General features: G+C 46.4%; 1 protein-coding gene and 2 non-coding genes across 4 annotated transcripts in view; 1 reads left to right on the top strand and 2 right to left on the bottom strand.

Annotated features, from left to right (window-relative positions):
- The window catches only part of sptlc1 (serine palmitoyltransferase, long chain base subunit 1), an 81,758-nt gene extending 65,673 nt beyond the window's left edge, over positions 1-16,085 (bottom strand). For both annotated transcript variants that reach the window (XM_038804724.1, XM_038804725.1), the window contains exon 1: positions 15,940-16,085. In XM_038804724.1, the coding sequence (XP_038660652.1) occupies positions 15,940-15,993 (54 nt within the window). In that variant the 5' untranslated portion in view covers positions 15,994-16,085. The remainder of the gene's footprint in view (positions 1-15,939) is intronic.
- Positions 16,086-16,707: 622 nt separating this feature from the next.
- Positions 16,708-16,814, top strand: LOC119970827. The gene has a single exon (XR_005461689.1). It is a non-coding gene; the product is annotated as a U6 spliceosomal RNA (small nuclear RNA).
- Positions 16,815-23,905: 7,091 nt separating this feature from the next.
- LOC119970826 lies at positions 23,906-24,012 on the bottom strand. The gene has a single exon (XR_005461688.1). It is a non-coding gene; the product is annotated as a U6 spliceosomal RNA (small nuclear RNA).
- Positions 24,013-26,290: the final 2,278 nt, after the last annotated feature.

The raw sequence follows: 26,290 nt of genomic DNA, 5'->3' as shown, positions 1-26,290 counted from the left end.
CTAAGTCGAACCTCCAGCCAATGCGGTGCACGGTCAGCAATCACGATTCCCGCATACACCGCCCAGCAACATCTCCTGACTCACCACAAAAGAAAAATCAATTCTGGAGTATACCTTGTACACGTGCGAGAAGAAGAAGTACTCTCTCTCCCCCGGGTTCCTAAACCTCCACGAACCCACCATTCCCATCCTTTCCATAAACCCTCCCAGCTTCTTCGCCATCCTCAACCTTACCATTGGCTTGGGGCTCAACCTGTCCACCCTCGGTTCTAGCACGGAATTAAAAATCCCCTCCCATAATCAACTAACGCTTGTCCAGGTCTGGAATCGCTTTCAGCATTCCCAAGCCTCCAGCGCTCCCAGCCTTCGCCAACCCCACATCGTCCCAATTCGGTACATAAATATTCAGTAGCACCACCTGCATCCTGTCCAACACCCAGCTCATCATCGCGTATCTCCCCCCTGAATACCGCATTTCCTTGGCACCTGCAAGCCCCATCATTTTGCTCAGCAGGATGGCGACTTTGAATCGAACCCAGAGTGAAATGCCCAACCCACCCATCCATTTCTCAGCATAACCTGATCCTTCAGCCGGAGGTGCGTCTTCTGCAGAAAGACCACCACCACCATCAAGCTCAAGTGCGCAAGACTGAAGACCTCTTCACCGACCCATTCACGGTTCCGCTTCTCCCTGGCTCACCACAGGATCCTCTCCTTCTCCAGAAACTTGTGGAGCCTCAAATTCACCACCGTGGCGACTCCCCGCTCTCGGCTTCTGCCTTAGGAACCTATATGCTCTACACCTCTTGGGTTTCGGTCAGCATCCCCTCTGCCACCAGCATACTGGAGATGTATCTCATAGCTTGTCTGAAGGTGTGGAAGGCACAAATGCTATGATACACAGGTTCTGCATTCTAGATCCATTCTCCTGTTCCTCTCTCTTTGCCCTTAGCGACTTGTAAAGGTCCCCCAGGAGTTTCATCTTCGCATCCAATGCCACCACCCCATCACTGTGGTCGGACATCACCCTCTCCATCTCCCGGATCTGTGACCCCTGTGCGTCCAAGCTCTTCTCGACTCGCTCCATCGAGCCTTTCAAGGGTGCTACCGCTCCTTTGATGGATCTTTGTGCATCTCCTTTCGTTGCCGGCGGAACTCCTCCTCTCTGAAGAATACCATCAACTGCTCCATCTGGGGTTTTCAAGCATGCAGCAACCCTTCTTCTTCCACCTCTTTCCAATTGTTGCTGCTCCACAGGTCTCTTCCAGTTCCCTGGTCAGGTCTTTAACCTTCTGCCGGGTCTGATAACTAGCAGTCATGCCACTCAGGAGGGATCTTTTCCTCCACACCTTCAGCTACATTTTCCTGTCAAACAAATTACCCCGTTTTCGAGTAAAAAGAGCTCAAATCAACACCTTGGAGCCAGAGCTGCCCTATGTGCGACCACTCACTCAATGACCACCTTTGAAAGTCTCACCAGGGGATCAACCCTGAGAGAGTGGCCACACTAGTGTCCTGGGATGTGGAGGTTAGGTTACAGGGTGCTCCTCCGGAGGGTCGGTGCAGACTCAATGGGCCGAATGGGCTCTCCCTGCACTGTCGGGATTCTTGGAAGAGTGCAGGAGGCCTTAGTAAAATGGGGCATCAACCTGGTGAAGCTACAACACAGGACTACTTGCACGCCAAAAAATATAAGCAGCAAGTGAGAGCTAAGCGACCCCACAACCAACTAATCAGATCTAAGATGAATAGTCGTGCAGAGAGTCATAGAAGTTTAAAGCTTGGAAAAAGGCCCTCCGGCCCAGCTTGTGGTAGAAATTAAACAATTCACTGGAGGAGTCGGTGTCCACAAATATCCCCATCAGTGAAAAAGCCAATTATCTTCAGCCAGAAGTGACGAGTGGAAGATCCATCTCGGTCTCCTCCAGAGGTCCTCAGCATCACAGATGCCAGTCTTCAGCCAATTCGATTCACCCCACGTGATGTCAAGAAACAGATATCAATGATATGTGATGATGACACATAGCTCCACCTCATTACCAACGCCCTTCACTCTTCCACTGTTGCTGACTCCCCTATTGCAGAATCAGATTGCTTATCTGGCATCCAGTACTAGATAAACAGACATTTCTTCCCATTAAATATTGAGAAGATTGCATTGCTGTCTCACGGCGCTGAGGTCCCAGATTCGATCCCGGCTCTGGGTCACTGTCCGTGTAGAGTTTGCACATTCTCCCAGTGTTTGTGTGGGTGGATTGGCCATGCTAAATTGCCCCTTAATTGGGAAAAATGAATTGGGTACTCTAAATTTATTTTTTCAAAATGAGAAGATTGAAGTTATTATTTACAGTCCTTGTTTGAAACTCTATTCCCTAGCTACCAACTCCAGCCCTCCCCTTAGCAACAGCCAAAGACTAAATTAATGTTTGCAACCTTATGTCAGACCACATGTTCACACCATCTCCCCCTCCAGCACATCATCTGACTTTGCCAGTCTCAGTTTGTCAACTAGTGAGACCATCATTTGTGTCTCCATTACCTCTACACCTGATATTCCAAAGCACTCTTGGTGTCTCCCACATTCTACCCCCTGTAAACTTCCCCTAAAGTTCTGCTGTCTATTTCGTCACTTGCTCCAAGTCCCAGTCCCACGCACCTATCCCCTGTGCATAACAGGCTGAATTAGCAATCTTTAATTTTAAAGTAATTCTCATCCACTTTCAAATCCCTCCTTGGCCTCACCTCTGTGTTTTTGCAATCTCTTCCAGCCTCTCAACTCTCAAGATATCTGCACTCCTCCAATTCTGGCTACGAGCACCCTCCCCCCCAACCCCACCCCTGCCCATCTTAAATTCATCCACCATTGATGGCCACGCCTTCAGCTGCCTGGGCCTCTCAAAAGATCTGGATTTCTCTCCATATCCCTCTCTACCTTGCTTTTTTCCCTTTAAGATTCTTCTTAAAACCAATTTGTTTGACAAAACTTTGTCACTTGGTTGAATATTTCATGTGACTCGTCATATTTTGTTTCAAAATGCTCCTGTGAAATTTCTTGGACATTTGTCAAGGATGCTATATAAATGCAAGTTGTAGATTTACAGGATAATGTAAATTTACATGATTTTACATGAATTATCTCACATAATTAAACCCTGCTGCCTCAATCCTGCAATTCCTGCCCTCCCCCTCCTTGAAGAACCGCACCATCCACAGGGCTGAAAACAAGCAACGCCAGTTGAAAACCCACACGGGAAAGATCTCAGATTGTTTCTTAAAAATTAGTTAAAAGTATGTCTCGGAATGCATTGAGAAAATAATCTTCAGTTTTGGGATTTTAGACTATGCCGGAACCCTTCATTTCACGCATACAAAATGAGATATTAATATTTTAAATTTGTGACTATATTTTCTGCTTGTCATTTGAGCGGGCAACTATTTCATATGCCTGCAGCCTCTTGTGCTCAACCGGAGGTCATTCTTAACGTGTGAGCTGAGAAGAGTGTCAACACTTACCCAACCACAAGAGAAAATGTACACATCTGTTCTTGCTGTTTACTGCGAGTCATTGGATAGCATTTAGAAGGAGGAATCAGCAAATGTTTCCTCTTCTCTAGCCCTTGGACACCAAAACCACAGAAAACATCCCTTCTCTCCATATAATATCAGGAAAACAAGTAATCAAATCCTGGTACTTCAGGGGAACTACAAACTTAAATCATAAGAAAATAAATGTTCCTTTTTCAATCGATTTCCATCAGGTACATCCAAATACAACGAGGGTTTGTAACAATTACACACTTGTAAACTATTAATTTAATACCAATTCACAATACAGCTGAATAAAATGCTATTTGTACTTTTAATATGTAAAGAAAGTTCAAAGTTGGGTCAGATTGTACTGCATGGTTGTGACACAACCATGGTTTTTTGTTTTAAATTGAAGGAAAATCCCTGCTTTTCCTCCCACTTCCCTGATCATACCATTGCAGTGTTAATGTAAGCCTACTTGTGACACTAATAAAGATTATTATCGTTCACAACAGTGACAGTCTCAATCTGGTAGAATACACACAATGGCTGCCTGTTGTTACGAGCCCGAGACACAAACCCCCGCCCTATGGAAGAAATCAATGCACAGAAGAATGTCATTTTTTACTGTAGCAAATCAAACCAAAATGAAAATAAATTCAACATGAATTAACAGGCAATTGTATTCAGTGGAAACTATAAATTAAAAAGATAGATCTATCAGATTTCTCAGGAGCCCTTCAGCAATCAAAGAGTCCAAAGATGTGCAGGTTAGGTGGATTGGCTATGCTAAATTGCCCTTAGTGTCCAAAATTGCCCTTAGTGTTGGGTGGGGTTACTGGGTTATGGGGATAGGGTGGAGGTGTTGACCTTGGGTAGGATGCACTTTCCAAGAGCCGGTGCAGACTCGATGGGCCGAATGGCCTCCTTCTGCGCTGTAAATTCTATGTAAATAACTCCATTTTTCCAAGGTAGAATTTCTATTCCTTTATTCATGGAGGAGTCAGGCACTAAGCCGCCTCTAAATTACATGACGAGGATCATCACAAAAATGTGCACTTCTGTACAACCTCCTTAGTTCTGTTCAAGGTAGTCTTGACAGTATATATTACCCTGAGTCACGTTCATCAGACTACTCACGAACACTCCAATCAGTTCTAGTAAAAACCAAAAGCAGCAGGAGTAACTGCAAAATTCAACATCCCTGCTGTGAAATCCAGTCTTTAGTTTTCTGTCTTTATTTTTAGCTATTTCTCACACACACACACACACACTGTTTCACAGCGTGTCTGAACTGCTCTTTGCCTGTTGAAAAACTGAACTTCAAGAACCCTGTTACTACGAGCAGGATTTTAACTTTTCAGCTTCCATTTCCGAGCAACCCAAGTCACAAGTCGATTTCTCAGTCAGGAATTTCAATTTACCCCCAGCACCTGGAAATTTGTTTTTTGTCTCAGTTAGGGACTCTCTCAAAACAAAAGCACAGGCTTTCAAACCACAAACAGTGCAGACAACAGCGTGCAAAGTACAACTTTCATCACTGTAAATAATTTGTCAACTTTTCATGGAAAGTGGCTAATGTCCGCTCAGCCTTGCACCAGTGGACCCTGGAAAAGACAAATGGCTCAGCAATACAGGACAACCTTAGACAGAAATATACATTACATGGGCCATTTGCTGCAACTTCAATAATAATGAATAGAAGTTGAAATAAATGGGTTTGTTCAAGAGCGGGAAACCTATTTCAGTTATAACGCAGGAACTAGTTTCAGTAATGCACTCATTGAATGATGGTTTACATTGTCGTTAGTCTTAAATGAACTTATATAGAATCAGTCTATTCTTCCCAAGCTGTAATGGTTATCACACTTCCATCATAACAAGTGCAGTGCAAATGGAATAATGGGCAGTGGGGACCAAGTTACAAAACTGAAATTTGATTAGATTTGAGCAGCCGAGAATAAATCACAACACACAAAGTCACAAATTACACCTGGTAGCTTAAGTTCTGAGGGGATAGGAGTCACAAGAAGTTGTGCATCATGAGCCACAGCAAGGGGAAAGGTTAGGTCACATATTGAAAGCTGTATTTTAGAAGTAGGTTAGAAGCTTTTGTTGCATTCTGATTTTATCTGTAAACTTGCCAAAATCAGAGTCAGAACCTCTATGATAGGAAGGGAAAGAAAAAAATCAATAAGGTAGTTTGTAGCAAACATTTGAAAATGAAAAATGGTTTGTACCCCTTGCTACATGGACTATTCAAAGGCCAGGAAGGTCAGCTCAGTTGTGACCCTGTCAGCAGCCTCGGAACGAACTGGACAGACAGAAGAAAGGAAAAACCCAATGCGTTTTGGCATGTTTTGAAGAGGTTCTACTGATTACAAGTCTGTAGGGCAATGACCTTTGGTGGCGGGAAATAAAAATGTATAGCAGTTCTAGGAAATTGCTGCTACTTTATTCGAAGGAGGATTGTATGAAAAATCATTCAAAAAATCATAAAAATGAGTCTTATGACTTAAGAGAAGCTGGCTGACATTCATAGACAACCATGTGGAAGAGCTGAGTTGCCGTTCTTGCTGGCTCCTGGAATGTGTTGAGATTGCGAAGATTGGTTTTTTTTTTCTCTTCTTCACCCAACCTGATCCTTTTATTAAAAAACCTCCACAACAGATTATCACAGACTTTTTAAGCACCAAAATTACATTTTAGTTTCATTTTTTTTCAGTATGTTTTATTTTTGGAGATAATGAAGATAGTTAAAAACTTTGAAATTATCAATAAATTCCACACTTCAGCTTAAAAAGAAATTAAAGATGGTTGAGTTCAAGACACCCCAACAAGTATGACCATTTTCCCAAATGTAATTTAGCTCTCCAGCCACTGGAGAACTTCCCTTTGACCCCACCTCCCCCAATAGCAAAAACATCTTGGGCAGGATTCTCCATTGCCCGATGCCGAAATCGGGAACGGCGATCGAGTGGAGAATAGCTCCCGATGCCAAAATCGCGGCAGGCACCGGTTTGATGCCGAGTCATGATGCTCCGCCCCCTCCAAATCAGCGTCATTGTGCCATGCGCCCCACATAGTTGCAACCACGTTTGCATCTCATTATCGAGCCCACCCATGATGCTCCGCCTCTGATGGGCCGAGTTTCCAGCGGCGCGGTCCACGTGTGCTCTCGACAGTCGTATGCCTGGTGTGGTGGCTGCGGAGAGTGAAAGGACGTACAGACAGTGTCCAGCACCGCCATACTTCACCGACAGTCGTGCCGCCAGCCGGCCGGCTTCTGCCAGGGCTGGGGGAAGTAGTGGGGTGTGGCCAGGGATGCGGTCTGCACAACCAGTGCCACCTTTTCAGGCGCGATGTGTGCGTGTGTGTGTGTGGGGGGGGGGGGTGCATAGTGTTCGTGTGACTGTAGCTTGCCAGCCCTGCGCATGTCCATCACGGACCCGGCGATACCTGGATCATTCTTCATGTGTTCTGCAGATGCTAGCCCCTCACCGGTAGCAGAATCGGTGCAGGTGTGACGCTGCTTTTTCTGATGGATCCTCCGTTGCCGTCAGCACTTAGCCTCAGAATTGAGAGTATCCAGTCCCTTGTTTCTTACATTCACATACCAGGTTCAATCATGGCGAAGCATAGTTTATGTTGCTACCTCCCTTTGGTTACCTAATTTCCTCCCAACATCTTCAAATAAGGGAGCTTTAATTGCAGAGCCTGATTCTGATCTGTTAGTGTTATGGGCAGGGCCAGGAGGAACTGAAACCCATGTAAAGAAATGAGTCTTCTCCACAGTTGAATGGCTTCAAATAAGAGAGGTCAAATATCAGAATCATTGCTGGATAATCTTCAGATAGTCACAAAGTTAGGTACTTAATGGCTCTCACAACAGGAGGTCCAATTTCTTTATCAGTGACTTGGATTTAGAATTCAGGCGGGGAGGCTTAAGATTTTACAGCCTCCAGCAAAGATGACACAGCGTTTTCCTGCAGCTTGTTTCTTGCTGTGTTCTCAGCAGACTACTCGGGGCTCTCTGATAATAAAAGGATTTTGGTGTCAGTCTTGGTTAAATAATTATTGTCCACCCAGAATAGCCAAGCTGAAAACTATTGCTACTCAGTGGAGGTAGATGATGGCTCTTCACATCTAGAGAATCCCTGCAGTGCAGAAGGAGGACATTCAGTTCATTGAATCAACACCAACCCTCCGAAAGAGCATCCTACCTAGGCCCATTCCTCAGTCCTATTCTTGTAATCCCATAAACTCATCTAAACTTTTGAACACAAAGGGACAATTTAGAATGCACCTAACCTGATCACCTTTGGACTGTTGGGGGAAATCAAGGTAAACACAGGGGAAATGTGCAAACTCTACACAGAGTCACCCGAGGTGGGAATTGAGCCCGGGTGCCTGGCGTTGCGAGGCAGCATTACTAACCGAGCAGTGCTAAAAATTGCAAGCTTAGGGCAGCACCGTGGTGCAGTGGATAGCACTGCTGCCTCACGGCACCAAGGTTCCAGGTTCGATCCCGGTTCTGGGTCACTGTCCGTGTGGAGTTTGCACATTATCCCAGTGTTGCATGGGTTTTGCCCCCACAACCCAAAGATGTGCAGACTTGCTGAATTGGCTATGCTAAATTGCTCCTTAATTGGAAAAAATTAATTGGGTACTCTAAATTTAAAAATTAAATACAAATTGCAAGCTTTGGTGACAGGCAGCGGGATTCTCCGTCCCCGCGCCGGGTTGGAGAATCGCTGGGGGCGGGGGCGCAAATTTCGCCATGCCACCCTGACGTCAGGGCACGATTCTCCGCAGAGCGGAGAATCGCTGCCATTGGGTCCAGCGTGGTTGGCGCTGCGCCGGTCGGTGGCGCTCTATCCCCCCCCCCCCCCCCCCCCGGATCCTCCGGCCCTGATGTGGCCGTGAAAAGAAACCCGAGTCCCGCCGGCGCCATTCTAACATGCTCTGAGCCGGCAGGACCCCGGCGTTGAAGGGTCCGGGGCAGGCACCTCCGATGTGGCCTGGCCCGCGATCAGGACCCACCGATCAGCGGGCCAGCCTCTCTGTCTCCCAGCCTCCTTTCTTCCGCGCCGGCGCCTGTACTCCTGCGCTATGTTGGGTCGGGGTCGGCATGGACAAGGGAGACACCGCGCACGTGCTAAAATCGCGCCGGTGGGAATGCGCATGCGTGGGTTCGCGCCGGACCCACTGCGCGTGTGCGCATCCCCCAGCGCCCACTCCACGGCCGCATCAGCAGCTGGCCCGCTGTAGGGCCAGAATTGCTGATCCTGGGGTGTGTTGACACCGTCGAGAAACGCGACGGTGTTTCCGACAGCATCAACACTTACCCTCAGGGTCAGAGAATCCTGCCCATAGAGTATGGAAGCCCATTGGTTGAGGGGTGATGTTTGCACATGTTCATTCAAGGGGAAACCCCACCCAGGACGATTCATTTGGGAACTTTCAAAGAGATTGATGTAGTCTGTGTTGAATGTGCAAAAGTCACCTGACCCGTGGTAGCCATCTTAGCCACCTGGTTAGTGTTCATTTAAAAAAAAAAGACAATTCCAGAAGCTTCCATGTGAGCACAATCTATGTTTAACATGATGACTCGTACATGCCTTCCAAGCATAACAGTAGCGAGCTGATCTGTTTCTGGCCTGCTGTTTAGCATAAAGTTAGTCCAATCTTAGGGGCAACACGGTGGCGCAGTGGTTAGCACTGCTGCCTCACGGCACCGAGGTCCCAGGTTCGATCCCGGCTCTGAGACACTGTCTGTGTGGAGTTTGCACATTCTCCCCGTGTCTGCGTGGGTTTCGCCCCCGTAACCCAAAAATGTGCAGGGTAGGTAGACTGGCCATGCTAAATTGCCCGTTAATTGGAAGAAATTAATTGGGTACTCTAAATTTATTTTTAAAAAGTCCAATCTTATTGTCTCAATCGTTTGATACTTCATTCCAAGATATAGCTAGTATTGATTGTAGTGATTTACAATTCTGCTACTAATAATGGCCAGCACTGTCCCATGGCTTTTTAGTTTTGGGCAGCTGAAAAGAAAGGCAATTGAACCGTACTATATGATGAACAATGTCCTCATTATGGAATTGAAACTTTCACTTCACAAGAACTGTGCTGTGGCTATTTGCATAAGTACGATCACGGTCAGGCTAGTTTGTGACAGACAAGTTGACAAGGGCCAAGTAAATCCTCAAAATCATTCCCTCACCAATGACATGGGTCTCATCTGGCAGTGGTATCCTTCAGCCAACACGACCAGTAGTGATACTACTGAACCAGTCTTGATGGGATCATCATTCTATGCCCTTGCTTCTTTCAAAAAGTGGTGTTCAATATAGATGCACACTGATTGCTCACCAGAAATGATAAAAGTTTCCTAGGCGTCGTTTGACCTGAAGTCTTCATGGGAGCTGGAATCAAGGAAGACTTCCAAGACCACTACTACCCATTGGCCCAACATATCTATCCTCGAGGACAAAGCCAGAGATGGTGCTTGATCATTCTTATATGCTGACAGACAGATATAATTCTCCAAGCACAACTATGTCCTGTGGTTGCTTGACCAACTGAATCCCCAGCCCTCAGAAGATAGTGAAGATGATTTTGCTGAGTAGACTGGGCTAACATTACCTGTCTTTTTTCTTGTACGATGGCTTTTTTTTTGTCATGCTCAACTTGGTCACAATTGTGCACAGCCACTCAGGAGGACTTTAAGGATCAACTGCAATTAGTGTAACACTAGATTTACATGCAAGTCAGCTTGTGGATGGCAGGTTTCCTTCCTGACATACAAGTGAACCAGTTGGAACTTTGTCAACACTCCAATAAGTTGCATGGTATTTATTTCCAGGCAAATCCCCTATTTGTCATTTATTGAAACGCATAACTTCCAAGTATATTTTGGTAACAACTAATTATAAATTGAGTAGGTATTTCATTACAATGTAGCAGGGAAATGCTTGTTCACGAGCTATTAGAAGCATCTGTGTGTGCATATTGCTCCTTGGGCTTATTCGGATCTATACTCGTGAAATGTATAAATAAAAAAGTTGTTCCCTTCTTAAAATCTGGTTGAATCATCTTTATTAAGCCAGTGGATGACTGCATCACATCTGATACCGAGGACAGGACTTCTGGTTCAAACGTTAATTGAACGTACCATGTTGCTTTTCCATGATCTTTCCCAATATTAAACCTTATGGATCAAGGCTGAAGCAAATACACGGAGTGAAAAAAAATGTACACAAATGAATGAACTGGACTGTTTGCAGAACTTATGATGTATGCTTAATTTTGATTACATTTTTTGATGTGAAGCAGCTGAAGAAATTTACTAGATTAATACAATTAAATTGGCTCAGTAATATGGAAAAGTAATATTAAGCAGAATTTGTAATTGTAAAATGTTAAATACAATGGGAGAAACCTTTGCCTCATAGACTGTAGTTATTCGAGAAGATGGTTTCACCATCACCTTTTCAAGAACTGGAGATGAGCAATAAATATTGGCCTGTCCAGCAATGTTTATAACCAAATGAATTAAAACAAACAAGATGGTTTGAATTTCTCCTTCCCTGAAAATATTAAATTCCAGAATACAATTCCACATGCACGAGTTGCTCCAGCAGCCATGGTTCATGGTCAAGCATTAAAAGAGAGCATATAAAATACACACACCTATCATTACCACAGTGAAACATGAGCCTGCTATTACACCATGGCAGTAAAAAAATTACAGCATTTGGATTGCTCAACACTTCCAGCTTTAATATTATTTGTCAGTCACAAAGAGTCTTAATTGCTGCGGTTGAGCACACAGACATGACTCAATCGTTCAACTTCACAGACATCACCCTATGTTCAACTGGACCACGGTTGATCTATACCTTAACTCCATTTATCCACCCTGGTCCTTTAAGCTGTAATAACTTGTTCACCGTGAGGTAGTCTCAGTTGGGGCCTACAGAGGGAGAAATCTGCTATTCTTACTGCGTCTGGACGACATGTGACTAGATTCACAGCAATGTGGTTGGGATTCAACTGTCCTCTGGATATTACCCAATTTAGAACAGAGAACATACAGTGCAGAAGGAGGCCATTCAGCCCATCGAGTCTGCACCGACCCACTTAAGCCCTCACTTCCATCCTAGCCCCGTAGCCCAATAACCCCTCTTCACCTTTTATGGGCACTAAGGGCAATTTAGTACGGCCAATCCACCTAACCTGCACATCTTTGGACTGTGGGAGATACTGGAGCACCTCCCGGAGGAAACCCATGCAGACACGGGGAGAAAGTGCAGACTCCGCACAGACAGTGACCCAGTGGGGAATCGATCCTGGGCCCCTGGTGCTGTGAAGTCACAATGCTACTCACTTGTGCTACCATGCTGTAAATTGTATCAAGCCACTGCAGAAAAAAAATACTGTGGGTGTACCTACATCACATGGCCTGCAGCAGTTCAAGAAGGTGGGTCACTATCTGTCTGGAGTCTGCATGCTCCCCTGCGGTTTCCACCAGGTACTCCGATTTCCTCTCCAAAGATGTGCAGGTTGGGTGGATTGACCAAGTTAAATTGTCCTTCAGTGTCCCAAAAGGGCTAGGTAGGGTTACTGGGTTAAGCGGATAGGGTGGGCTTAGGTAGGGTGCCCTTTCCAAGGGTGGGTGCAGATTCTGCACTGTAAATTCTATGAAATCTATGAAGGTGGTTCACTATCACATTATTCAGGGCAATTATGGATTGGCAATAAATGTAGGCCTGGCTAAAGACAATCAAATTCCAAAAATACATTTTTTTAAATTGACCTAGCCTTGAAAGCACATGGAGAGATGTCCACTGCCCATTACATGACAGCATATTTTCTAACATTCTCCAAATATTGAACCTCTAACTATAGACCAGCAAACCTAACATCGGTAGTGGGGAAAATTCTTGAATCCATTATCAAGGACTGCATAGCGGAATATTTAGAAAGCAGTGGGAGGATCAATTAGAGCCTGCAGTGATTTATGAAGGAGAAATCATGCTTGACAAATCTGTTTGAATTCTTTGAAGAGGTAACCAGTACAGTTGACAAGCGGGAGCCTGTCGATGTGGTATATTTGGACTTTCAAAAGGCGTTTGACAAAGTCCCGCATAATAGATTATTGTGCAAAATTAAAGCACATACGATTTTGAGGTGGGGGGGGGGGGGGGTGTGTGTGTGTGTATTAAGGTGGATAGAAAACTGGTTGGCAGAGAGGAAACAAAGAGCAGGAATTAATGGGTACTTTTCAAATTGGCAGGCAGTAACTAGTGGGGTGCCACAGGAATCAGTGCTGGGACACCAGCTATTCACAATAAAAATTAGTGATTTGGATGAGGGAACAAAATGTAACATCTCAAAGTTTGCAGATGATACCAAGTTGGGTGGGAGGGTGAACTGTGACAAGGATGCAGGGATCCTACAGCATGATCTGGGCAGGGTTGAGCGAGTGGACAAATCAATGGCAGATGCAGTACAATTTGGATAAGTGTGAGGTTATTCACTTTGGAAGCAAAAACAGGAAGGCAGATTACTATCTGAATGGTTGTAAATTGGGAGAGGGGAGTGTACAGCGAGACCTGGGTGTCCTTGTGCACCAGTCGCTGAAGGCAAGCATGCAGGTGCAGCAGGCAGTAAAGAAGGCTAATGGTATGTTGGCCTTCATTGCGAGAGGTTTTGAGTATCGAAGCAGGGATGTGTTGCTGCAATTATACAGGGCCTAGGTGAGGCCACACCTAGAATAGTGTGCGCAGTTTTGGTCTCCTTTTCTGAGGAAGGATGTTCTTGCTCTCGAGGGAGTGCAGCGAAGGTTTACCAGATGGTGGGACTGTCATATGAGGAGAGATTGACTAGGTTAGAATTGTTCTCGCTGGAGTTCCGAAGAATGAGGGGGGAATCTCATAGAGACTTATAAAATTCTAACAGTACTAGACAGGGTAGATGCAGGGAACATGTTAGCAATGATGGGTGTGTCCAGAACCAGGGATCACAGTCTGAGGATTCAGGGTAAACCATTTTGGACAGAGATGAGGAGACATTTGTTCACCCGTAGAGTTGTGAGCCTGTGGAATTCATTACCATAGGAAGTAGTTGATGTTAAAACATTGAATATATTCAAGAGGCGGCTAGATATAGCACTTGGGGAGAATGAGATCAAAGGCTATGGGGCGAAAGCAGGATTAGGCTATTGAGTTGGATGATAAGCCATGATCGTGATCAATGGCGGGGCAGGCTCGAAAGGCTCCTGCTCCTATCTTCTATGTATCTATGTATTTATCATTGTTGCGACATACATGTGATAAATATTTCAACTTAAGAATTCTTCTTTTCTTCCCTTTCTCCTGCTAGAAATGCTGCCATTTATTATTCATTGTTAATAAACCCACTGTGGTGGTGGTCAGCCTTCTTAGGCTATATTAGGGGTGTCGCGGTACCTAGGTGGATGCACCTTATACTGTAGTATGAGTGGCAGAACCTGCCTGCTGGTTCCGCCCAGCAGACGGAGCACAAGAGTCGGTGTTTCACCCACAGCAGTCATTCTGTACCGGAGCTGCTGGGGTAACTATTTGGTCATTAAAGCCTTCAATTGGACTACAATCCAATTGGACTACAAATAGGGGTTGGTTTAGCTCACTCAGCTAAATCGCTGGCTTTTAAAGCAGACCAAGCAGGCCAGCAGCACGGTTCGATTCCCGTACCAGCCTCCCTGGACAGGCGCCGGAATGTGGCGACTAGGGGCTTTTCACAGTAACTTCATTTGAAGCCTACTTGTGACAATAAGTGATTTTCATTTCATTTTCAATCTCGTTTCAGGAGTGATTGATCATGCATCAATTTAATGAACAAAATTGAAGAATGGCTGCTCTCCGCATAAAGCCAGAGTGTCTACAAGTCAACCCCCACGCGGCAAATGCAGCAGCAACTTTTAAACATTGGCTGGCATGTTTCAACAGGTACATCAGGACGGCCCCGACTACCCCCACAGAGGAACAGAAAATGCAAGTCCTCTACTCATGGGTGAGCCCAGAAATCTACACACTTATCGAAGACGCGGATGGTTTCGAGGACACAATGACTTTGTTAAAAGAGCACTACATCCGCACTGTGAATCAGGTATACGCTCGGCATCTTTTAGCTACCAGATGGCAGATTCCAGGAGAACCATTGGACAATTTTTACCGCGCATTGTTAGTGTTAGGTAGAAACTGTAACTGTCCACAAGTCTCAGCCAATGACCACACCAAACTCGTAATACGGGATGCTTTTGTTGCGGTCATGCTGTCCTCTAAATTCCGCCAGCGACTGCTGGAAAACGACACGCTCGGGCTTAAAGAGGCATGAAAACATGCGCACTCCCTCAATGTAGCCTCCCGTAACGCCCAGGCCTATGTTCCTGACCGCGCGGTAACCGCATGGACAGGGTGGACCCCACCTGCGACCAATTCCAAAGCACCCCTAAATTCCCCACAAGCTTGTGCAGTGCGGCAGCCAGGAAACCCCGGGGGGGGGGGGGGCGATGCTATTTTTGTGGGCAAAACAAACACCCCCGGCAACACTGCCCAGCCCGATCTGCAATCTGCAAGGGCTGCAGGAAGAAGGGGCACTTCGTGGCAGTATGCCAGGCCCGGTCGGCCACCGATGTCTCCACAGGCGAACCGGACCCGCTGCCTTAGCACACTGGGCTAAATAGCTGGCTTTTAAAGCAGACCAGGGCAGGCCAGCAGCACGGCTCAATTCCCGTACCAGCCTCCCCGAACAGGCACCGGAATGTGGTGACTAGTGGCTTTTCACAGTAACTTAATTTTGAAGCCTACTTGTGACAAAAAGCAATTTTCATTTCATTTCAAGTGAGTCTTCTTAGGCAATGTCAGACGGCAGTTGAGAATCAACCAATTTCTGTGGCTTGAGTGTGACTTTCAGGGCCAGGCCTGAGCAGCCGAGGGTGGCAGATTCCCATACCCGAAGGGACAGACAACCAGATGGGTATGGAGGACAAACCAATAGCTTCAAGGTCACCAATACTGAGGCTAAATCAAATCTAGAATTTGAAAGCGCTAATCAATTCCCAGCCCGGGGACACTCGTTTCACTTTACCAGATTGTGACATTATGGGCTTGCACCCGCCCCACGCACGATCCTTCCCAATTGGTAACCTGGCATTACAAACATTCCTGACGTGGGCAAACCTGAATTACTATTGGCAACTTCAACAAGACACAGCCCATTTCCAGAACTTGCTTCTGGTAATGCTGGTTCAACAGTTCATTACGAAACCAATTCACAACGTCCCTCAACTTTTTCATTTAACTTCCTTATTAATTGCCGCGCACAGACCGTAAACTTTAAAAGTTACTTCCACCTTTATCGTACCTCATAAAAAGCCTGGACCATCTCCACTAACACCCACTGCTGTCCTGTCGCCATCTTGCTACCTGATGCCGACTGACTGCATTAAAGATGGACTCAACAGCTGCGCGCACGCGTACAAACGGCCAGCTGCCACAGATCGCCGCCATCTTTGATATGGTCATCCAATCAGTTCCCAATCCAGATCACGTAGGATTGACCAACGGTCAATTATGTAAAGGAAAACTAAGAGAAGTAACACTTCCTCTCTTTGTCAAACAATATCTGTCACAAATAAAGAAAATTAGATGTTCATTTGGGGGATGTGTACTGACAAACCAAGGCATTTGCTTTTGTTCTAAAGATGTAACCTATAATTTCTATCAGATTTTACAGGACCCTCACCTCAACCTCCCTTCAAAATATGAGTTGTTTTAACACTAACAATTGTAAGTACACAAATTGGCTGAAGCACAAGCAGATGCTAATACCTGTGGCTTTCAGTTGTTAGAACTGCAGGCTGTGGGTATCAGCTTCCCATTGGTCCAGCGGCAGCACATTCTCATTTACATATGATCGGAACCAAAATTCACAGCACAAATAATAATTTAATTATGTTTAATCAGACTCAACATTAATGAACAATGGGCACAATAATTATATGTAGAATGCTATAATACCAAAGAGATGCTCAACAACTAGAAACTGGCAAAGACAAAACGAAAACTATCACGACTGTAATGTGTTCGGTTTATTGGTGCTTTATATAGCAGCCTGTTTCCTGTTTCAGTTGTGCTCGCTTCGGCAGCACATATACTAAAATTGGAACGATACAGAGAAGATTAGCATGGCCCCTGCGCAAGGATGACACGCAAATTCGTGAAGCGTTCCATATTTTGCATGATTATAAAGAGTCAATATTAATTTTATCAAGTTGACCAGCCACAATTCATATGTTCACATTTATGACGTTCTGACATTTCTATTTTCCATTTGAAGACTTGGCAACTTCTCATTTTTGTTTTGCTTACTGTGATGGATTCTCTCAACTTGTTGAGTAATAACCCAGCTCCAAGCACCCAACTAAGCAGACGGACCAGGTGGGTCAGCACATTATTAGTCAGGCGGCCTGACTTGAGGTAGGTGCTGGCTGACCAGTGGCACAGTGGTTCCTCCCACCGTTGGAGTCAGCCCTAGCACCCATTCTATCGCTAGAGGAGCTGGATTATCACACGGACCTGTTGAACACATCTGGCAATGCTACCACAGCAATATGCAAACATCATTCTCTCTTAGTACATTGGGGGGAATGCCACTAGAAAAATGAAAACAAATCCTTCTTCAAGACTCCAGGCCACTTCTTTGCCTTGCTGTGGCCCAGTGGAGGTTAGTGCCAGTCATCGGACTTGGTCTGTCCAGGGAAGAAAGGAGATGCGCGAAGCTCGGACATATTAGAGGGCACTGTGGGTGAACTTACACATTTTCATATAGTCATACAGTACAGAAGAGCCATAGAGACCGCACTGACAAAACTACACAATAAATTTACCCTAATCCCGCTTTCCAGCACTTGGCCATAGTCTTGAACATTATGACATTTCAATTGCTCATCCATGTACTTTTTAAAGGTTGTGAGGTTTTCCCCCTCTACTATCCTCCCAAGCAGTGCATTCCAGACTCTCACCACCTTCTGGGTAAAAACATTTTCCTCAAATCCCCTTTAAACTTTGCTATTAACTCTTCAACACACGGACAGCTATTTCCTATCTACCCTATCCATACCCCTCATAATCTTATACACCTCAATCTGGTACCCCCTCGGCCTTCTCTGCCGGAAGGAAAACAACCCAGCCTATCCAGGGTCTCTTCATAGCTCAAATGCTCCATCCCAGGCAATATCCTGCTGAAGCTCCGCTGTACTCTATCCAGGGCAACCACATCCTTCCTATGGTGAGACAACCAGAATTACACGCAATACTCCAGCTGCGGTCAACCCAAAGTTTTGTACAGCTCCAACATAACCTTATAATCTGTGCCACGACTGATAAAGGCAAGTGTCCCACATGCCTGCTTTTTTAAAAAATAAACACTGTATTGAGGTATTTTTTGGTATTATAACAACAACACAATAAACAATGTACATGAAACTATAAACATGGCGCAAAAGCCATCTCCCTCCCTGACAGGTTCCACCTTTATTAACCCCCTACTCTAAGCTAAACTAACCCCCCCCCCCCCCCCCCCCCCCCCCCGCCTCCCCTTCTGCTGACTATTAATTTTCCGCGAAGAAGTCGACGAACAGGTTGCCACCTCCGGGTGAACCCTAACAGTGACCCTCTCAAGGTGAACTTGATTTTCTCCAGAGAGAGAAAGCTAGCACTGTCCGATAGCCAAGTCTCCGACTTCGGGGACTTTGAGTCCCTCCAAGCTAATAGTATCCGTCTCCGGGCTACCGGGGAAGCAAAGGCCAGAACGTCTGCCTCTTTCTCCTCCTGGATTCCCAGGTCTTCCGATACCCCGAAAATTGCCACCTCTGGACTCAGCACCACCCTTGTTTTTAACACCGTGGGCATGACATCTGCAAACCCCTGCCAAAATCCCCTAAGCTTCGGACATGCCCAGAACATGTAGACATGTTCGCTGGTCCTCCCGCACATTTTGCACACCTGTTTTCCACTCCAAACAATCTGCCTCATCTGGGCCACTGTCATGCGAGCCCGGTGAAAGACCTTAAACTGTATCAGGCTGAGCCTGGCACATGTTGTGGATGCGTTGACTCTACTCAACGCATCCGCCCATAGACCATCCTCTATCTCTCCTCCCAGCTCCTCCACCCACTTGCGCTTCAGCTCCTTGGTCTGCATCTCCTCTGACCCCATAAGTTCATTGTTAATGTCCAAGACGCTCCCTTCTCCTACCCACCCTCTGGAAACTACCCTGTCCTGAATCCCCCTTAGCAGTAGGAGCGGGAAGGTTGACACCTGTTTACGTAGGAAGTCCCGCACCTGCAGATACCTGAATTTGTTTCCCCTCGCCAACCCAAACTCCTCCTCCAGTGCCCTCATACTCGGAAAGATCCCCTCTATAAACATATCCCCCATCCTCTCAATCCCTGCTCTCCGCCATATCCGGCCCCCCCCCCCCCCCCCCCCCCCCCCCCCATCCATACTTCCCGGGGCAAACCGGTGATTATTACAGATTGGGGACCATCTGTAATAATCACCGGTTTGCCCCGGGAAGTATGGATGCTCCCTCTGCTCCCACATGTCTCCTCCATTGCCCCCAGACTCTCAGGGCCGCTACCACCACGGGGCTGGTGAAGTACCGTGCCAGCGGGAACGGCAGAGGCGCAGTTACCAACGCCCCCAAACTGTGCCCTTGCATGAAGCCGCCTCCATGCACTCCCATGCCGACCCCTCCCCCACCACCCACTTCTTGATCATGGCTATATTCGCCGCCCAGTAATAATTACTAAAATTTGGCAGCGCCAGCCCGCCCTGTCCCCGAATCCGCTCAACCATAACCTTCCTTACCCGCGGGGTCTTGCCCGTCCAAACAAAGCCAGAGATCACTTTGTTGACCCGTTTAAAAAAGGACCACGGAATAAAGATGGGGAGACATTGAAACACGAACAGGAACCTTGGGCGGACCGTCATCTTCACCGTCTGCACCCTCCCAGCTAATGACCCCCGTATGCCTTCTTAACTGCCCTATTAACCTGTCCTATCACCTTCAGGGATCTGTGTACAAGCACCCCAAGATTCCTCTGTTCCTCTGAGCTTCCTAGTGTCCTGCCATTCATTTTGTACTCCCTTGTCTTGTTAATCCTTCCAAACTGCATTGCCTTGTACTTTTCATGGTTAAATTCCATCTGCCACTGATCTGCCGATTGGACCTACCTAAGACTTTCTCCTTCATTATTAACAACTATGTCAATCTTCGTGTCATCAGCAAATCTATTTATCATCCCCATCACATTCTCATCTATATCTTGTATATGTATCACAAACAATAAGTGACCCAACACTGATCCCTTTGGTACACCACTGGACACCAGCCTCCAGTCACACAAGCAGCTTTTACAACCATCCTCTGTGTCCTACCACCACACATTGTCTCCTACCACTAAGCCAGTTTTGGATTAAACTTACCAAGTTACCCTGGATCCCATGTTTTTTACCTTCTTTATCAGTCTCCCATTTGGGACCATATCAAAGACTTTGCTGAAATCCATATAAACTACATAAAATCCATATGAACTACATATAAACTACAATGCCAGCAAAATTAAAACTGGTCATTGACTTCAGGAAGCAAAGTGCTGTACACACCCAGTCAGCAGCAATGGGGCTGAGGTGGAGATGGTTAGCAGTTTCAAATTCCTAGGGGTACACGTCTCCAAAAATCTGTCCTGGTCCACCCACATCTATGCTACCACCAAGAAAGCACAACAGTGCCTACACTTCCTCAGGAAACTAAGGGAATTTGGCATGTCCACATTAACTCTTACCAACCTTTACAGATGCACCGCAGAAAGCATCCTATCTGGCTACATCACAGATTGGCATGGCAACTGCTCGGCCCAGGACCGCAAGAAACTTCAGAGAGTCGTGAACACCGCCCAGTCCATCACACGAACCTGCCTCCCATCCATTGATTCTATCTACACCTCCCACAGCCTGTGAAAAAGGGGAAGCATAATCAAAGATCCCTCCCACCCGGCTTACTCACTCTTCCAACTTCTTCCATCGGGCAGGAGATACTAAAGTCTGAGAACACGACACCGTACTGGATGCAACAAGAAGGAAATGGGAGGAGGACCTGAGGATCGAGATAGGGTGGGGATTCTGGAGCGAAGCACTGCATAGGGTCAACTCCACCTCCACCTGCGCAAGGCTCAGCCTGACGCAACTAAAAGTGATACATAGAGCCCACCTAACAAGAACCCGTATGAGTAGGTTCTTCCCAGAGGTGGAGGATAGATGTGAACGGTGCCAAGGAGGCCCGGCCAACCACGCCCACATGTTCTGGTCCTGCCCCAGACTTGTGGAGTACTGGACTGCCTTCTTCGAGGCAATGTCCAAAGTGGTGGGGGTGAGTGTGGAGCCATGCCCGAAAGTGGCAGTCTTCGGGGTTTCAGATCAGCCAGATCTATTCCTGGGGAGGAGGGCAGACGCCCTTGCCTTTTCCTCCCTGATCGCCCAACGTAGAATCCTGTTCAGCTGGCGGTCAGCAGCACCACCCAAAGCTGCAGACTGGCTGTCCGACCTCTCGGGATCCTCTCCAAATGGAGAAAATCAAATTCGCCATCCGAGGGAACATCCGATTGTTCCGGGACTTGTTTGCGGCCAACAAACAAGGAGAAGAATAGCCAGGTAGCCAGGAACCAGGGGAAAGCAGCCAAAGCAAGAGAGGGGGAGATAGAACGGGAGGGTGGGGGGGGGGGGGGGACAACTCATTCTAAGAGGAAGGAAAGGCGAACCACGGGGAGGGGGGAAGGAGGGAAGAGACAGGGAATAGAGGAGAGCCAGGGAGGCGGGGGGGGGGGGGGGGGGGGGGCAGGGAAACATTAACCAACCTGACATCCACAGGAACAGAGAAAAAGGAGAACACAGGCGGAGGACAGGAGGGCCGGATGAAGCGGCAACGTGCGCGAGAAGACAACAGCGGCGAAATCTGACCGGGAGAAGCGAGGGGCAACACCGGAACCAGACCCACTCGAGGACTGCCTCCGGGAGTGCCTCGCCCGCACAAACGGATGCCTACTTACGTATATATATATATATCATATCCTGTGTAAGTAACGGCAAAATATACTCTGTGCAAAAACCAATAAAAAACATTTTTTTTTTAAAAAGTCGGAGAACACGGACGAACAGACTCAAAAACAGCTTCTTCCCCGCTGTTACCAGGCTTCTAAACAATCCTCTTATAGACTGACCTCATTGACACTGCACCCCTGTATGCTTCACCCGATGCCAGTGTTTATGTAGTTACATTGTGTATCTTGTGTTGCCCTGTTATGTATTTTATTTCCTTTTCTTTTCACGTACTTAATGATCTGTTGAGCTGCTCACAGAAAAATACTTTTCACTGTACCTCGGTACACGTGATAATAAACAAAATCCAAATAACTATACACCCGATCACTTCCTCAAAAAACTCAATCAAATATGTTAGGCATGACCTTCCTCTGACAAAGCTATGCTTACTATCCCTCATTAAATCTTGTCGTGGAGATTCATTTTATCCTTTAGAATTTTCTCTAACGGATTCCCTGCCACTGATGTCAGACTCACAGGTCTGCATTTCCCTGGGTTATCACTACCATCCTTCTTGAAAAGTGGAACCACATTAGCTGTCCTCCAATCTGGCACTTTCCCTATGGCTAGAGAGGAATTAGAAATTTGGGACAGAGCCCCTTTAATTTCCTCCCTTGCTGCCTAGGATACAACTCATCTGCACCTGGGGATTTGTCCGCTTTTAAACCCGCCAAAATCTCCAATACCTCCTCGCTCTCTATGACAAAGTGTTCATCAACCTCATAGTCCCTCCCCCCGAATTCTGTAACATCCTTCTCCCAAACTCATTTAACACCCAAACAATGTCCTCTGGCTCCATGCACAGATTGCCCCTGTGGTGAATGTACATCATGTAATTCACACTGTATAGCATTGTGTCCTTGTGGGCTCTGTCTGTGAGCCGTTGCGTGGCTCTGCCCACAGGGGGAGATGAGGAGCTTGTACAGGGCTCCACCCTCGGCTCTGCCCATGGCCCCTCCCACTACCAGAGTCCACCCTCAGATCCACACCGCACGTCACCACCCAGCTACCCGAAGAGGCTGCAACCCCAGTGCTCCGCCGATCCCAAAAGACGACTCGACCACCGGACTGGGTGAACCTGTAGACCTGCCATCCCCGCTGGACTTGATTTTTTTACAGGAGGTGAATGTGGTGAATGTGCATCATGTAATTCACACTATATAGTATTGCGTTCACACTGTATAGCATTGTGTCCTTGTGGGCTCTGTCTGTGAGCCGTTGCGCGGCTCTGCCCACAGGGGGAGATGAGGAGCTTGTACAGGGCTCCACCCTCGGCTCTGCCCATGGCCCCTCCCACTACCGGAAGTATAAAGTGCAGCAGCCGTGTGAGCCTGCCCTCAGTTCTTCTGGTCGCAGGCAAGCTCAGTTGTAAGTCTATTAAAGCCACAGTTTACTTCCTATCGTGTCTCGAGTAAATTGATGGTCACATCACCCCCTTGGTCCTAACGGCCCCTACTCTTTCCCTTCTTATCCTCTTCCCCTTAATATACTTATAGATTATTTTGGTAGTCTCCCTAATCCTACCTGCCAGTGCTTTTCATGCCTTCTCTTTATTAAGTTCCTCCCTGCACTTTCTATAAACCACTAAAGTCTTCACTGATTTGCTCCCTTTGTACCTGTCGAAACTCCCTCTTTTCTTTCTTATCCAGTTCTGAATATTCTGAGGCATCCAGGGTTCTTCGTACTTGTTGCTCTTACATTTCACCCTAAAGGGAACATGTTGGGCCTGTACTCTCCCCCCCCCCCCCCCCCCCCCCACACTGCTCTGCTGTAGATTTCTCGACAAGAGGCTGTACCTAGTTACTTTGGGCAGATGCTGCCTTATTCTAATAAAATCTGCCTTCCCACCAACCCAAAATCATTTTTCACTCACTGTCTTTTTTCTTTTCAATAACAAACTTAAGTTTTACAATGTTGCGATCGCTATCACTAAAAGGCTCCCCTGCTGCCAACACCTCTCTGGTTTTATTCCTCAGAACAAGATCCAGCACTCCACCATACCTTGTATCTTCCACTTATTGACATAAAAGTTCCCCTGAATACATTTCAAGAAATCCGCCCCTCTAAACCTACATAACAGGGTAAACTGGATTAAGTGAGGAATTTTTTAAAAAAGTGCTAGTGAATGTAAAGTTAGCAGAGCAAATAGCATTCAATGTTGCAAAATATAAAATATGGAACGCTTCACGAATTTGCGTGTCATCCTTGCGCAGGGGCCATGCTAATCTTCTCTGTATCGTTCCAATTTTAGTATATGTGCTGCCGAAGCGAGCACAACTGAAACAGGAAACAGGCTGCTATATAAAGCACCAATAAACCGAACACCTTATAGTCGTGATAGTTTTCGTTTTGTCTTTGCCAATTTCTAGTTGTTGAGCATCTCTTTGGTATTATAGCATTCTACATATAATTATTGTGTCCATTGTTCATTAATGTTGAGTCTGATTAAACATAATTAAATTATTATTTGTGCTGTGAATTTTGGTTCCGATCATATGAGAATGTGCTGCCGCTGGACCAATGGGAAGCTGATTCCCACAGCCTGCAGTTCTAACAACTGAAAGCCACAGGTATTAGCATCTGCGTGTGCTTCAGCCAATTTGTGTACTTACAATTGTTAGTGTTAAAACAACTCATATTTTGAAGGGAGGTTGAGGTGAGGGTCCTGTAAAATCTGATAGAAATTATAGAAGGTTACATCTTTAGAACAAAAGCAAATGCCTCGGTTTGTCAGTACACATCCCCCAAATGAACATCTAATTTTCTTATTTGTAAAACCTCAGGAAGGAGCAGTGCTCTGAAAGCTAGTGATTCAAAACAAACCTGTTGGACTTTAATCTGGTGTTGTAAGACTTCTTTTTTAATATAAATTTAGAGTACCCAATTCATTTTTCCAATAAAGCGGCAATTTAGTGTGGTCAATCCACCTACCCTGCACATCTTTGGGTTGTGAGGGCGAAGCCCACACAAACACAGAGAAAATGTGCAAACTCCACACGGACAGTGACTCAGAGCCAGGATTGACTCCCTGCGCCACCGTGTTGCCCAAACATCTTGGACCACTGCTACACAAATATTGATGTGGAGAACTTCAAACAACCGCGCAACCTCAAACAAACCATTGTTTGCAGCAAATTACCCAGCCTTCAGAACAGCGACCACGACACCATACAACACAGCTAGGGCAATCTCTGCAAGACATGCCAGATCATCGACTTGGATACCACCATTACACGTGGTAACACCACCCACCAGGTACGCGGCACATACTTGTGCGACTCAACCGATGTAGTCTACCTCTTACGCTGCAGGAAAGGATGTCCCGAAGCGTGGTACATTGGCGAGACCATGCAGACACTGCAACAACGAATGAACGGGCATCGTGCGACAATCACCAGGCAGGAATGTTCCCTTCCAGTCGGGGAACACTTCAGCAGTCAAGGGCATTCAGCCTCTGATCTCCGGGCAAGCGTTCTCCAAGGCGGTCTTCAGGACACGCGACAACGCAGAATTGCCGAGCAAAAACTTATAGCTAAGTTCCGCACGCATGAGTGCGGCCTCAACAGGGATCTTGGATTCATGTCGCATTACATCCACCCCCCACCATCTGGCCTGGACTTGCAAAATCCTACCAACTGTTCTGGCTTGAGACAATTCACACCTCTTTAACCTGTGATTATCCCTCTCCCTAGATCTGTAATTATTTGATTACCTGCAAATGCTCGCATTCCAAGCATTGTCCAGCATCTCTGACTTTGTCTATATAAATGTTTCTGGAACATACCTCGCCATTCACCTGAGGAAGGAGCTGCGCTCCGAAAGCTCGTGTTTGAAACAAACCTGTTGGACTTTAACCTGGTGTTGTAAGACTTCTTACTGTGCACACAAATATTAAACATGCCTACCGCTCTATCGCCCGCCCACACTTTAGCAAATCTGACCACAAGGCTGTGCTCCTGCTCCCGGTTTATAAGCAAAAACTGAAGCGGGAGAATCCATCAAAGAAAGTCGTGCATTGTTGGTCTGAGGAATCGGATGATCCCCCACGAGACTGCTTAGAGTCAGTGGGCTGGTCAGTATTTAAAAACTCTGTGACCAGCCTGAACGAGTACGCCAGTAACTGACTTCATTAGCAAATATGTAGAAGATTGTGTGCCAAAGAAGCAAATCCTCGTGTTTCCCAACCTGAAACCCTGGATTAACAGGGATATCCACTGCTTGCTGAAGTCTAGGTCTGAGGCGTTCAAGTCAGGCGAACCTGACCTATACAAGAAAGCCAGATATGATCTAAAGAAATCCATCAAAGATGCCAAAAGACAGTACCGGACCAAGCTCGAGTCCCAGGCTAGCCACGTGGATCCCCGCCGTCTATGGCAAGGTCTGCAAGAAATAACGGGCTACAAGATGAAGGCATGTAAAATTGTCGACTCCAACGCACCCCTCCCTGATGAGCTTAACGCATTCTATGCCTGCTTTGAGCAAGAGGTCAGCGAGAGCGAGCCCCAGAAGCCGCGGATGAACTTGTATCTGAGATCACCACTGCAAACGTCAGA

Source organism: Scyliorhinus canicula, chromosome 8, assembly GCF_902713615.1.
Source record: "Scyliorhinus canicula chromosome 8, sScyCan1.1, whole genome shotgun sequence".
NCBI lineage: Eukaryota > Metazoa > Chordata > Chondrichthyes > Carcharhiniformes > Scyliorhinidae > Scyliorhinus > Scyliorhinus canicula.
The sequence above is the reverse complement of the archived record's forward strand: the minus strand, read 5'-3'. Positions and strand labels throughout refer to the sequence as shown.